This window comes from Schistocerca americana, chromosome 3, assembly GCF_021461395.2.
Source record: "Schistocerca americana isolate TAMUIC-IGC-003095 chromosome 3, iqSchAmer2.1, whole genome shotgun sequence".
NCBI lineage: Eukaryota > Metazoa > Arthropoda > Insecta > Orthoptera > Acrididae > Schistocerca > Schistocerca americana.
Genome location: NC_060121.1, coordinates 108,121,152 through 108,135,336, shown reverse-complemented (window position 1 = coordinate 108,135,336; position 14,185 = coordinate 108,121,152). Strand labels below are relative to the sequence as shown.

The following is a 14,185-nucleotide window of genomic DNA, read 5'->3' as shown; positions in this document are numbered from 1 at the left end:
GTGATCAAAAAAATCTCAGGCAAACATGCAATTTGTTTTACACAAGAGCATGACTTCAATGCCGATGAAGGCATCAAAGATAAAGTATTACTTTTTTACTTCAAGAAAAAAGCATTATGTTGTGTTCTCTTTATATACATGCAAACAATACGCCAATAGCCGGCCGCAGTGGCCGTGCGGTTAAAGGCGCTGCTGTCTGGAACCGCAAGACACCTACGGTCGCAGGTTCGAATCCTGCCTCGGGCATGGATGTGTGTGTGATGTCCTTAGGTTAGTTAGGATTAACTAGTTCTAAGCTCTAGGGGACTAATGATCTCAGCAGTTGAGTCCCATAGTGCTCAGAGCCAGCCAAGACGCCAATAATGACGAAAGCACAAAGCAAATACCACGCTGAAATCATGATACACAAAGCGAAAAAGTGGAGCAATACTGGCGATGTAGACGTGAAGTCGAGCGTCTCAGTCCCCTCCATCCTCAGTTACACACTTCTGAATGCTTTAAAATAAAGAATACTTAATTATTCTCATTATCCTCCTAAATTAATAACCCTTACCACGAATTAAAATTCATAGAGACAGGAATCCAATCCCTCTAACTGCAGACTACAAACTAGTCACCTTAACCAATGTGCCGTTCTACCAGCCGCGCAAGGTACACTTGCGAAACGGTATGATGTGGTCTGTGATGTCACACCTGTCCCATGAACAAGAAATGATATACCGAGTAAAAGCGGCGTATTGCGCCTTTGACGGAAATGAATTCCATGAGAGGAGTTATAAACAACACTAGCGCACTGGAAGAAAAATGGTTGAAATTGCTCTGAGCACTATGGGACTTAACTGCTGAGGTCATCAGTCCCCTAGAACTTAGAACTACTTAAACCTAACTAACCTACGGACATCACACACATCCATGCCCGAGGCAGGATTCGAACCTGCGACCGCAGCGGTCGCGGTTCCAGACTGTAGCGCCTAGAACCGCTCGGCCACTCCGGCCGGCGCACTGGAAGAGACACAGTACGTATTGTGTTAGGATTTACCAGATCTACTTCTTTTGGTTATAGCGTGTGCCGGAAAGTGTGAGAAATTGATAGCTGCTAGCGAAAGTCAGACAAAATTTCGAGATGGTGTTGGCAATGGTACGTGTGAGGCATATCATGTGACAATCGCTAGAGCACAAAGCCACTTTGCGTATTTTGTAACTTCGAGCAAAAGTGCTAGTATCGATGAGTGTATACAGTATACAATGTACGACTATAATAATCTGAAAAAGATTCCTAAATACAAATCCTTGGTTCACTATTTTTTACTTCACACTTTACCGTAAAGGAGAGGTAATTTTTGATGTGCCTACTTCAGGTAAGAGAGTTGCTTCAAAGTGTGCATCATTTTAATTAATTTGGCACAAAAATTTTGGTTCTTGACAAGTCATGGTGCCTCAGGAGAACTCACGTTTCGACAGAAGCCACAATACGGAAGAATAAAAACAATGGAAAAAAACCTTTTCCAAGAAGTGTTTGATTTATTTGTCTAGTGGGTATTGAATATTGTCTCAAGAAGATTTATTTATTTATGTATTTATTTTCAGTTTCAAGATTGCACAAAAATCAACCAACATAAATACAATGGGCACTGTTTACCGCTGCACTTGTCGCAAGTCACTGTTTATGTGCAATGTACACTCCTGGAAATTGAAATAAGAACACCGTGAATTCATTGTCCCAGGAAGGGGAAACTTTATTGACACATTCCTGGGGTCAGATACATCACATGATCACACTGACAGAACCACAGGCACATAGACACAGACAACAGAGCATGCACAATGTCGGCACTAGTACAGTGTATATCCACCTTTCGCAGCAATGCAGGCTGTTATTCTCCCATGGAGACGATCGTAGAGATGCTGGATGTAGTCCTGTGGAACGGCTTGCCATGCCATTTCCACCTGGCGCCTCAGTTGGACCAGCGTTCGTGCTGGACGTGCAGACCGCGTGAGACGACGCTTCATCCAGTACAAAACATGCTCAATGGGGGACAGATCCGGAGATCTTGCTGGCCAGGGTAGTTGACTTACACCTTCTAGAGCACGTTGGGTGGCACGGGATACATGCGGACGTGCATTGTCCTGTTGGAACAGCAAGTTCCCTTGCCGGTCTAGGAATGGTAGAACGATGGGTTCGATGACGGTTTGGATGTACCGTGCACTATTCAGTGTCCCCTCGACGATCACCAGTGGTGTACGGCCAGTGTAGGAGATCGCTCCCCACACCATGATGCCGGGTGTTGGCCCTGTGTGCCTCGGTCGTATGCAATCCTGATTGTGGCGCTCACCTGCACGGCGCCAAACACGCATACGACCATCATTGGCACCAAGGCAGAATCGACTCTCATCGCTGAAGACGACACGTCTCCATTCTTCCCTCCATTCACGCCTGTCGCGACACTACTGGAGGCGGGCTGCACGATGTTGGGACGTGAGCGGAAGACGGCCTAACGGTGTGCGGGACCGTAGCCCAGCTTCATGGAGACGGTTGCGAATGGTCCTCGCCGATACCCCAGGAGCAACAGTGTCCCTAATTTGCTGGGAAGTGGCGGTGCGGTCCCCTACGGCACTGCGTAGGATCCTACGGTCTTGGCGTGCATCCGTGCGTCGCTGCGGTCCGGTCCCAGGTCGACGGGCATGTGCACCTTCCGCCGATCACTGGCGACAACATCGGTGTACTGTGGAGACCTCACGCCCCACGTGTTGAGCAATTCGGCGGTACGTCCACCCGGCCTCCCGCATGCCCACTATACGCCCTCGCTCAAAGTCCGTCAACTGCACATACGGTTCACGTCCACGCTGTCGCGGCATGCTACCAGTGTTAAAGACTGCGATGCAGCTCCGTATGCCACGGCAAACTGGCTGACACTGACGGCGGCGGTGCACAAATGCTGCGCAGCTAGCGCCATTCGACGGCCAACACCGCGGTTCCTGGTGTGTCCGCTGTGCCGTGCGTGTGATCATTGCTTGTACAGCCCTCTCGCAGTGTCCGGAGCAAGTATGGTGGGTCTGACACACCGGTGTCAATGTGTTCTTTTTTCCTTTTCCAGGAGTGTGTTATAGAAGTAGTGCATCCTTCAAGAATTCGATGAACGTCATGTACAGGAAATAGGTTGAGTAAAAACTAATTTCAGAACTTGTTGGTGCATTAACTTTCATGCCAAAGCGCTGCTATAAATCAACGCTTGACTGTTACCCATATTGAAATGTATCACACAGTACCAGTACCGCACAACAAAAAAAGCCGCCAAACTATCGGTTTCTGATACAGTCTTTGATGTCAGTCACTACGACACAAAGCTCCACGTCAGTAGAGGGCACTACTGAACGTTGATTCCTGGCGAGCCGCTGACACCCCTCTCTTAAAATATTCCAACAGCCACTCCAGCAGCGAACGAAACAGTTATATGTTAAGTAAAATTAAGATAGTTAAGATAAAAGTTTTCTGTATACATAAGCCCCTGGTGATGAGCAAAACATGTCTGAAATGCGTTGCAATATGTTAAACTAAACATAACATAAATAATTAAATTGATTATCTCTGCCTTAGTATGTACTACACTATTGAGGGAATGATCGCATTATTGATTCCGCAGTAACTGAGTGTAACTAAACCGGCAGCCATGGGCTCAAATCCCACTGTAACAGTGTATTTAAAGTCAGACGTTTTCTGCTACTCTATTGTACTAGATAAAGAGAGCAACGAATCTAAGTAACAGATTACTATGAAACCCTCAAGTTTGTACTGGAGTACTAGCTAAGCCAGAGAGGAGTTTCTCATAATCATCAGATGACTGACTATCACATATTACTTTATAGGTGCTTCTCTGTCTCCTATTTTCACAATTTTTCGAATAAAGGACCTGTAATAATTGGAATAATTCGATGATCACCATACAGAATATTCGTATTTCTCCTAAGTATGTCTCTTCAGAGTAAGGACAGAATTCCCAGAATGTGATTTTACTCAGTTAACAGACGGATTACGTGCTAGGTTTGAGTCTGCGTCACAAATCTTTACATCATGGCACATCGTTTTGAGCGTGTGCAAACTCTGCTTCTTTAAATTATATTAAATGCTTCTCGCAGTTAGTCAACGAGGAAATAAGGGTGTTGACGTGATTCGAGGCAGTGCACGAAGTTTTGAAGTTCAGATTTTTTAACTGGTATTGGTGAAAACTTTACGGTCGGTTAGCAATGACGAACGTTACTGTAATCGAAACTCGGTCAGAAAGCTTTGCGTAGTTTCAGTGCCTGTAGGTGCTTGGTTTCAATACAGATACAGAACAAAATAGTCCGCCATGTCGTTTTAAGTTCTAAAATATGCATAAATAATTGCTCAGTCATTACTACAGAGAAATTTCTCGTGATACTATGTTAATTTTAAGGTTTACTTAGAGCACTTGGCGCTGTTAATCTCGTTTCTGTTAACTGCTTAGTTCAAAATCCAGTTTATGGCTACCCACTCGTATCAGGAACGACATTTCACAGGTGTGGGAAAACCTTTTAAAGTGTAAAAATACTTCGAAATCTCATAGAATTTTAGAAGTCCAGATACTGACTCGAATTCTCTTGTCCATATATTTAATTTTGCCTAAAGGTTGCTGGAAGCACTTACGTGACGGAGTTGGTTAACTCAAAAATATAATGAGTGTTGTAGTGATTTTGAAATGTGACTTACAGTAGTAAGATTAAGTCTACGAAGGTTATGGGCTGTCTCATCCCTAATGTAGCATTTCCCATTATTTGCGATATTGTGATGTTGATTTACATCTCGACTGATTACCTTAAAGAGCAGTGTTCTATTCGAACGACTGTAGTGCAAAGAGATTAGAGGACTCGCAAAACAGTTACGTTATGGGCGCTGAATTCAAGTCAAGTGAAAAGTAATTCAGGTCGTTTGGTCACTTTTGGGTATGATAGTACCTCTTGGTTAAATGGTTCAAATGGCTCTGAGCACTATGGGACTCAACTGCTGTGGTCATAAGTCCCCTAGAACTTAGAACTACTTAAACCTAACTAACCTAAGGACATCACGCACATCCATGCCCGAGGCAGGATTCGAACCTGCGACCGTCGCGGTCGTGCGGTTCCAGACTGTAGCGCCTTTAACCGCCCGGCCACTTCGGCCGGCACCTCTTGGTTATTTTTGTTTCTTGTGAACGGTGCCGTGGCACGAGGCATGTTTAACTGCCTAATGTTTCGGCTTCCAATAACGATTCCATCGTCAGTGTCGAATAACTCAACAACCAGAATTATTTACAGATGTCCATGCAATGATCAGTTGTGTCGTCATCGGATCCGTGCGTATATCGCAGAGTCGACCGACATATGTTATGTAGCTTATAGTGGGGAAGATTTGGCGGCGTTTGCGTGATATAGCACTAAGGTCCACAACCCTAGTTTAGTTTTTCTTTTCTGTTAGAGCTTTTCTTGTGCTTTTCAATTGCTGTGGCCTCTCTGCACGTCCTGATCTCGCCTGAACAACAGCATCGGAGAAATAAATTTGGCGGTTCCCTGGTGCCAATGCCACTGCCGATTTTCACTGTTTTCCAGACGACAATTTCTCTTGTGTTCCTTGAGAAGGGTGTCGTTTTTGTCGTTCGTACGTGCATACGACAGCATGTTGTCTGCACAAAAGGGATAAATCGGGTGTAGCAGATAACGGTCGGACACCGGGGAACCGTTCAAAGGTGGTTCAAATGGCTCTGAGCACTACGAATAGTTTTAATAGGGAAGGAGGAGAATTAAAATTAGACAAGCTGCGTGCCTTAGAACTAAATCTAGTATACAGCGCCATCTCTTCCGCATTACAAGCTCCGTAAAACATGTCGAGGCGACTCCACAATTTTAGGAAACACGAAGCAACTCTTGCGTTGATACATTTAGACGCTTCAGCTTCCTGGTCTTGTTTGAAATTGTAACTGCTTTCTAAGATGTTATGGTCTTTGATGACGTCTCCAGCACTGGAAAACGAAACGTTAGGCAGAGATATTTGCCTTTCACCACAACCCAGTTCCCAAAATATGAAAATCGTGAAGGACGCAAATACAGGTCGTGAAATTCTGCGTTCTGTACATCTTATTTTTATTATTTTCGTCGGTTTCAGAAGAAACGCAGTTGGATGTAGCAAGAGTTTCTACCCAGTCGGTTACTATTTTATGAATGAGTTCCATTACAGTCATTTTAAAATGGTAAAATGATGTGGGAGGAAGTGCTCTCTAGAAATTTCCATAGTAAACCTCTTCCTGGTGCACAGTGCCTCCCTTGTCTGCAACTCGGTAACACTCTCTGGCCAACTAAACGATCCTGTGACGAAATGCGCCACTCTTGGTTGGATCTTCTGTGTCTCGTCTATCATTGCTACTGAGTAAGGATCCCAAACGGATGAACAATATTCAAGAATCGGTCGAATAAACGACTTGTGGGCCGCTCCCTCTGTGGATGAGTTACGTTTCCTTAAGGGGGTAGGACGTCAAACGGGTCGACTTGGAGCAGGAGGGGCACCACAGGACATTTTAATTTCCACTGTCTATACTTTCGCAAATAAATTCATAAAACTTCGTCAGCATGACCCGTTAGGATTCAGAATTCACACTCGTAGCAGTGGAAGTTCAAAAACATAACAAAATAAATTGTTTTTGCATGTGAAATTTCATCATTTTTTTCAGTTACTATTGGTTGCATTTGTTGATATAGGTACACTTTTCTCCATAACTAAGAGAGATCATTCGATGAATTTTGGACAGCATACTAACATTTCTTACAGGTGTATGAAACTCTAGAATTTACTTAGTTTATGAAAAAATGAATTAGATGTTACATTTTAAACTACATGTTTACAAAAAAGTCAAGTTTTATAGTTAATTATCTAAGTTTCTACCACAGTTTTTAATGGGTTTAAAAATTATAGGGTTTTGCATTAAGGGGTTTGTGTGTAATAAGCATGCCAAGTTTGAAACTAATAGGATATTTATTTTGGGTGTTACATGTGCCTAAGTACATACAGTAAGTATTTGGCATTCTTTTGGGATTGTCCAGTACCATTAGAAGGTGCTTTTTCCTTTTCTAAATATGTTTTCTTCCTTTTCACATTCCTGTGATGCACTCTTCTTCATTTATTCACCTCCAAAAGTGATTCGTCTGCTTACACTACACGCTCTCTGTCTATCGGATACAAAGCTTTCATGTAGTTCGCTCTAAAATATATTTCCTGCTTTGCACGCCATCATTAAAACACCAAAATGCATCATAAACACCAATAGAAAGTGTACTTCTTCCAACAAAAATGGTTTTTGTCAATCTTTCCCATTCACATGGGTTCAGACCTTCATTTGGGTTTTGGGTACAGCCATGAAGACATTTCTTCAATAAGTTTTCATACGCGAGGTCCCTTAATACAGGTTTGATGGCTTCCATTACAGCAGTTGGTAGAGAATACCTGCGATGATATTCTTCACCACCAGCAATTGACATTTTGATAGCCACATCATGATTCACTTCCTTTTGGGCACAAGTTAGGGTTAGGGTTACTGTCTGAGGACATTTTGTGGAAGTATAAGGACCAAATTGCTTGCTTCATATTTTTTCAAATCCCCTTATTGCCAAACCATAATATGTCTGTTGCCTGTCAATTTCTGCATACGTCAGTCACCCTCTCTCTTTTATTCCCTTCCCATCACACAATTTATCTCCTGACGAACCTTGTCTCAGCCTTCTAGGTCTGGCACAAAGTCTTTTCTGTACATGTCCCACACATTCTAACTTTTGCACAATAGTCTCAGCTCCACATGGAGCACGTTTTTGAACTTCAAGAGAAGCTTTCTATCACCATCACCAGCATCTTTGTACACTTAAGACTAAATAATGTAGCTTATAATCTCTCAAATATAAATGTTTTATCCATCAAACTATTCAGGAAAATGTGTGCTACAAAAGAGGCACGTTGTTGTTCTTCAGTCCAGAGACAGGTTTGATGTAGCTCACCATGCTACTCTATCCTGTGCAAGCTTCTTCATCTCCGAGTAACTACTGCATCCAGATGAATCTGCTTAGTGTACTCATCTCTTGGTCTCCCTGTACGATTTTTACCCTCCACGCTTCCCTCCAGTACTAAATTGGTGATCCCTTGATGCCCCAAAATCTGTCGTACCAATCAATCCCTTCTTTTAGTCAGGTTGTGCCACAAATTCCTCTTCCCCCCAATTCTATTCAGTGCCTCCTCATTAGTTACGCTATCTACCCATCTAATCTTCAGCATACTTCTGTAGCACCACATTTCGAATGCTTCTACTCTCTTCTTGTCTAAACTATTTATCATCTATGTTTCGCTTCTATATATGGCTGCACTCCATATACATGCTTTCAGAAAAGGATTCCTGACAGTTGAATCTGTACACGACGTTAACAAATTTTTCTTCTTCAGAAACGCTTTCCTTGCCATTGCCAGTCTACATTTTATATCCTCACTACTTCGACCATCATCAGTTATTTTGCTCTCCAAATAGTAAAACTCATCTACTACTTTAAGTCTCTGATTTCCTAATGTAAACCCCTCAGCATCACCTGATTTAATTCGATTACATTCCATTACATTCGTTCAGCTCTTGTTGATGTTCATCTTATATCCTCCTTTCAAGAAACCATCCATTCCTTTCAACTGTTCTTCCAGGTCCTTTTCTGACAGAATTACAATGTCGTCGGTAAACCTCAAGGCTTTTTATTTCTTCTCCATGGATTTTAGTTCCTACTCCAAATTTTTCTTTTGTTTCCTTTACTGCTTGCCCAGTATACAGATTGAACAACATATAGGATAGGCTGCAACCCTTACTCCCTTCTCAAGCACTGCGTCCGTTTCACGCCCCGTCTCTTATAACTTCGGAATTTGAAATAGCGTATTCCATTCAACATTGTCAAAAGCTTTCTCTAAGTCTACAAATGCTAGAAACATAGGTTTGCCTTTTCTTAATCTATCTTTCTACATAAGTCGTAGAGTCAGTATTGCCTCGTGTGTTCCAACATTTCTACGGATCCAAACTGCTCTTCCCCGAGATCGGCTTCTACCAGTTTTCCATTCGTCGGTAAAGAATATGTGTTAGTATTTTGCAACTGTGACTTATTAAACCGATAGTTCGTTAATTTTCACACCTGTTTCAACACCTGCTTTTTTTGGAATTGGTATTATTATGTTCTTCTTGAAGACTGAGGGTATTTCGCCTGTCTCGTACATCTTGCTCTCGAGATGGACGAGTTTTGTCATGGCTGGCTCTCCCAAGGCTATCAGAATTTATAATGGAATGTCTACTCTCGGGAACTTCTTTTGACTTAGGTCTTTCAGTGCTCTATCAGATTCTTCACGCAGTATCGCATCTCCCATCTCATCTTCATCTACATCGTCTTCCAGTTCCGTAATACTGTCCTCAGATACATCGCACTTGTGTAGCCCCTCTATACACTCCTTCTATACACTCCTTCCCTTCTTTGTTTAGGACTGGTTTTCCATCTGAGCTTTTTATATTCATACACATCGTTCTCTTTTCTCCAAGGGTTTTTTTAACTTTCCTCTAGGTGGTATCTATCGTACCCCTAGTGATATGTGCCGCTACAGCCTTACATTTGTCCTCCAGCCCTCTCTGCTTAGTCATTTTGCACTTCCTGTCGATCTCATTTTTGAGACTTTTTTTCTCCTTTTCGCTCGCTTTATTAAATGTATTTTTATATTTTCTCCTTTCATCAATTGAAGTCAGTATCTCCTCTTTTACCCAAGGATTCCTACTAGTCCTCGCCTTTTTACTTACCCGATCCTCTCCTGCCTTCACTATTCCATCTCTCAAACTATGCATTCTTCTTCTACTGTGTTTCTTTCCCCTGTTCTTGTTAATCGTTCCCTAATGCCCTCTCTCAAACTCTATACAAACTCTGGTTCTTTCAGTTCATCCATGTCCCATCTCATTAAATTCCTACCTTTTTGCAGTTTCTTCAGTTTTAATTTACAGTTCGTAACCAATAAATTATGGTCAGAGTCCACATCTGCCCCTGGAAAGTCTTACAATTTGAAAGTTGGTTCCTAAATCTCTCTCTTACCATTAAGTAATGTATCTGAAATCTTCCAATGTGTCCAGGCCTCTTTCAAGCGTTCAACCTTCATTCGTGATTCTTGAATCAAGTGTTAGCTGTGATTAAGTTATGTTCTGCGCAGAAATCTACCAGACGGCTTCCTCTTTTATTCCTTACCCTCAGTCCTTATTCACCTACTACTCATCCTTCTCTTCGTTTCCCTACTATCGAATTCCTGTCCCCCATGACCGTCTGCCTTAACTATCTGAATAATTTCTTTTATCACATCGTAGTTTTCTTCTATCTCTTCATCGTCTGCGGAGCTAGTAGGCATATAAACTTGTATTGTTATGGTAGGAGTGGCCTTGGTATCCATCTTGGCTACAATAGAGCGTTCAATATGCTGTTCGTAGTAGCTTACCCGCATTCCTATTGTTTATTCATTATCAAACCTACTCCTGCATAGTCATATTTTTGAAAAATCGATTTTTTTTTATTTTTAACGTCCTACCCCACACCGCCTTAAGATGCTTCCAATGAAGCTGATTTTCCAACTATTTGCTTTACGTGGTCTTTCCACTTAAGGTCGCACTGGAATGCTACTCCTAGATATTTTACAGTTGATAGTGTTTCCAGCATTTTACCGTCAATAGTGTTATTGTACAATAGTGGATTTCTTTTCCTATGTGTGTACAGCGTGTTACATTTGTTTACATTCAGGGTCAACTGCCAGAGCCTGCACCATTCATTAATACTCTGCAGATTGCTCTTCAAATTGATACTACCTTCTAACGTAAGTTCTTTCTTATGGGCAACCATATCATCTGCGAACAGTCTTAAGGAATTTCCGACGCTTTCTGCTAGATCACCTCTATTGTATTAACGGCGCTGTTCGTTACATTACTCTCATACATCATACTACGTTCTTAATGTTATTGTTTTAACAATATCATTAGAAAGGGGAAATACTAGTATGACAATAGCTTCTGGCAAGGTTGGCTTATCATTTCAACATGTTTATTATTAATTACAATGATTTTACTGCCGGCCGGGGTGCTCAGAGCCATTTGAACCATGATTTTACTTTGCCCTAATTGTCGTGTACTGATACGTTTTTCAAATTAATTTTTCATTTCACTGTTTCAATCTCGACTAGACTGACGCATTTCTGTCCGTTGTGCCTGACCATACGACTTGCTGGAGCACGTTATCAATCTCCCCTGAAAGCGAAAGTATGTCAGTATATGTGACTTCGGGCTAAAATAAAATGATGGCATAGTGGGGAAACGCCACAACATTTCTGAAGCAGAAGAATCGTATGTCATAGATCGTGACATCTGTAACATTGTATTTTGTAGATGCGGCGTTTTAAAAGGCAAATGGAAAAACTGAAGCAGGAATGTAAGGTGTTGATCTGTTTTATGTCAAAAACAGCACCTACAGACGGACAATCTTTGGGGAATACATTGTAAACTTTATAATTTGGGGAAATGCATCTTCATTTTAATTTATTATCAGAATACATATGCCCTGACGATATACTATCAATTGTTACAAATGGTTCAAATGGGTCTGAGCACTATGGGACTTAACAGCTATGGTCATCAGTCCCCTAGAACTTAGAACTATTTAAACCTAACTAACCTAAGGACAGCACACAACACACAGTCATCACGAGGCATAAATTGTTACACCGCGTGGGACGAGGAATACTGAAATTTCCTTGTATTCGCAGGAGGAAACGCATCTTCCCTCCCAGATGACCTGGACGGCGTCAACGTGTGGCCAGAGCTGGTGGCCGATGAACTACACCCACGCACCGAGCTGCTCGTCAACATCGACGAAAAGGCCGGCAACGCAGCCGTGCGGGTCGGCAATTGGAAGCTCATCAGAGGTAAAAGCGAGAGACACAGACACGGTGGGGTGTTGTAGGCTGGCAGACCAAAGGGGCGTCTCTTTGCACAAATCCCTGAAAATAAAGTTTGCATTGCAACTTCTGTCTTAGCATACACAATGGTCCTTACTGAAGCAGCCGCTTAATTTTTATACCTTATAACTATTGTTACACTACACACAAGGTGTCCAAGAGCCGCGTTATCATTTCAAAAACATCATATCTAGGAACTTAGCCGGCCAAATGGTGGTTTTCCCGTGACAAAATCACGCAAGTTTTATTCTGAGGGCTTCCATGGGTTTTATGCAGTGCTGAATACGAATTTCATGTCTGCTGCCTTGTGAGAGCTGGACGGAAAACGTAAAAAACAACAAAATATTCGCAGTTTCTTCATTTTCTTGCCTATATACCGGAGGCTATGGGTTTTTCGAAGGTAACTACTCTATGCAAAGTAGACAAAATTTCATTAAAATTTCGCTATTCAGTTTTGATTTTCTGACGAATGATGTTGACACTACACTGCGTAGAGAAGGAACTATTTTAGGGCCTTCTGCGTGAACATCAAGGGAGAAAAAAAAAAAACACTTCCACCCTTTAAAAATCTAAGAATATACATGTTATCTTCAAAAACACCTATACCACTTGGAAACACATTAAATTTCGTACAAAAGACGTCAGTACACTTCAATTTTCTGATAACGGGTGAGTGAGCGAAGCGAAAATTAAGAAAAATGCATTCTGCGCCCTAAAATCGAAAAACCCCTCCACATATTACTATCTCATCGGATCATGTGTATAGAACGAATTCGAAGACATTTTTTCGCCCATCGCGACTTCCTGTTACTTTTCGTTTCGCAGCATATAGCGAATGCAGTCTCAATACTGTACATGCGAGTTCTACAACCTCGAGGTTCAACATATTCGCTGCGAAGGCAGAGTTATAACTTACACGTTCCGCAGTAATACTGTGCCTTTCTTGGCCTCGCACTTCAGCGCAGTGTATTGACGCAATGTTCTGGTGCAAAAGATATTGAACTGGAGAGGGCTCGATAAGGAACAGAAATACAATAACAGAGATGTGTTTCAGTGGCGGTCGCCATAGGCTGAGAACTGTTTGTCATTGGAGGACGAGCGGCAGTCAAGGTCCACCGAGAGGGCGGTCCTTGACAGTTGGTGTTAGTGAGCAGCGAGACGGCAGTCGTAGACCGTCAGAGAGAGGGTCCAGTGAGACAGCAGCTCTGAACTGTCACAGATGGCGTCCAGTGGGACAAGAGGTCTTGGACCGTCGTATAGGACGTCCAGCAAAATGAGGGGCAGGACGGTCAGTGGCGAGCTAGAGGACAGACTGGTGGCAGATTTCAGCGAGCACCATGCAGGAAGCACTCGCTGTTAGCCTGTTTATTAGAATATGGTGGGGGCTACAGCTGGCACATAATACCATGGATGATGTGTCGGCGATGACAGCGCTGCATATCGTGACAAACACAGCAACAACCGATGCAATGATGGCGTTGTGAATATCCATCAAAAGAAACCTGGGGTACTTATGTAACATTCAGTCTGTTTGTCTATGATATTCGGGTGAAGTGTTGCCAATGGCTTGTAGGTGCAGCAACCCACGGTCCATGTCTGTACGCTTGGTTGTAGCATAGATGACCCCCTGGAATGTATACCAATCCATCCTTAAGAAGAGATGGTTTAGTCAGGCAACGCAGCATCTGAAGAGAGGAGGCACTGCCTTCATGCTGCGTGCCATGGTGGGAGGGTCTTCATGGCCAGGTCCAAACATGGATGGCGACCTGTGACATGACTGGACATATGGGGCACCTGCGGCCAATGGGAGACTGGGCTCAACCTTCAGCGACTGCTGGAGATCCGACTGCGCCATTGGGTCGTCTACGGCTGATGGGAGGAGAACATTACCAACGACAGCCACGGATGATGCCAAAGAAACACAGATACAATATGACAGAATAGTGAAAAATTAACTCGCCACGTAATATATATAATTTCACAGAATGGCCATGTGATTAGTGAAACTGAACATTTAAAATTTCTAGGTCTTCAGACAAATAGTAAACTGCCGTAGAAAGCCCACGTTCAGGATCTTGTTATATTCAGGATACAGTAATAGCTCAATACAGTAACGTTTAAAGAAGGAGGATGATTCTGACATATATCAAAGATCTG

The 14,185-nt window shown here is 42.6% G+C and overlaps 1 protein-coding gene across 1 annotated transcript in view; it reads left to right on the top strand.

Moving 5' to 3' along the window:
• The window catches only part of LOC124605901 (arylsulfatase B-like), a 105,228-nt gene that overhangs the window by 87,157 nt on the left and 3,886 nt on the right, over positions 1–14,185 (top strand). The window contains exon 7 of the mRNA XM_047137847.1: positions 11,837–12,019. Within this exon, the coding sequence (XP_046993803.1) occupies positions 11,837–12,019 (183 nt within the window). The remainder of the gene's footprint in view (positions 1–11,836; positions 12,020–14,185) is intronic.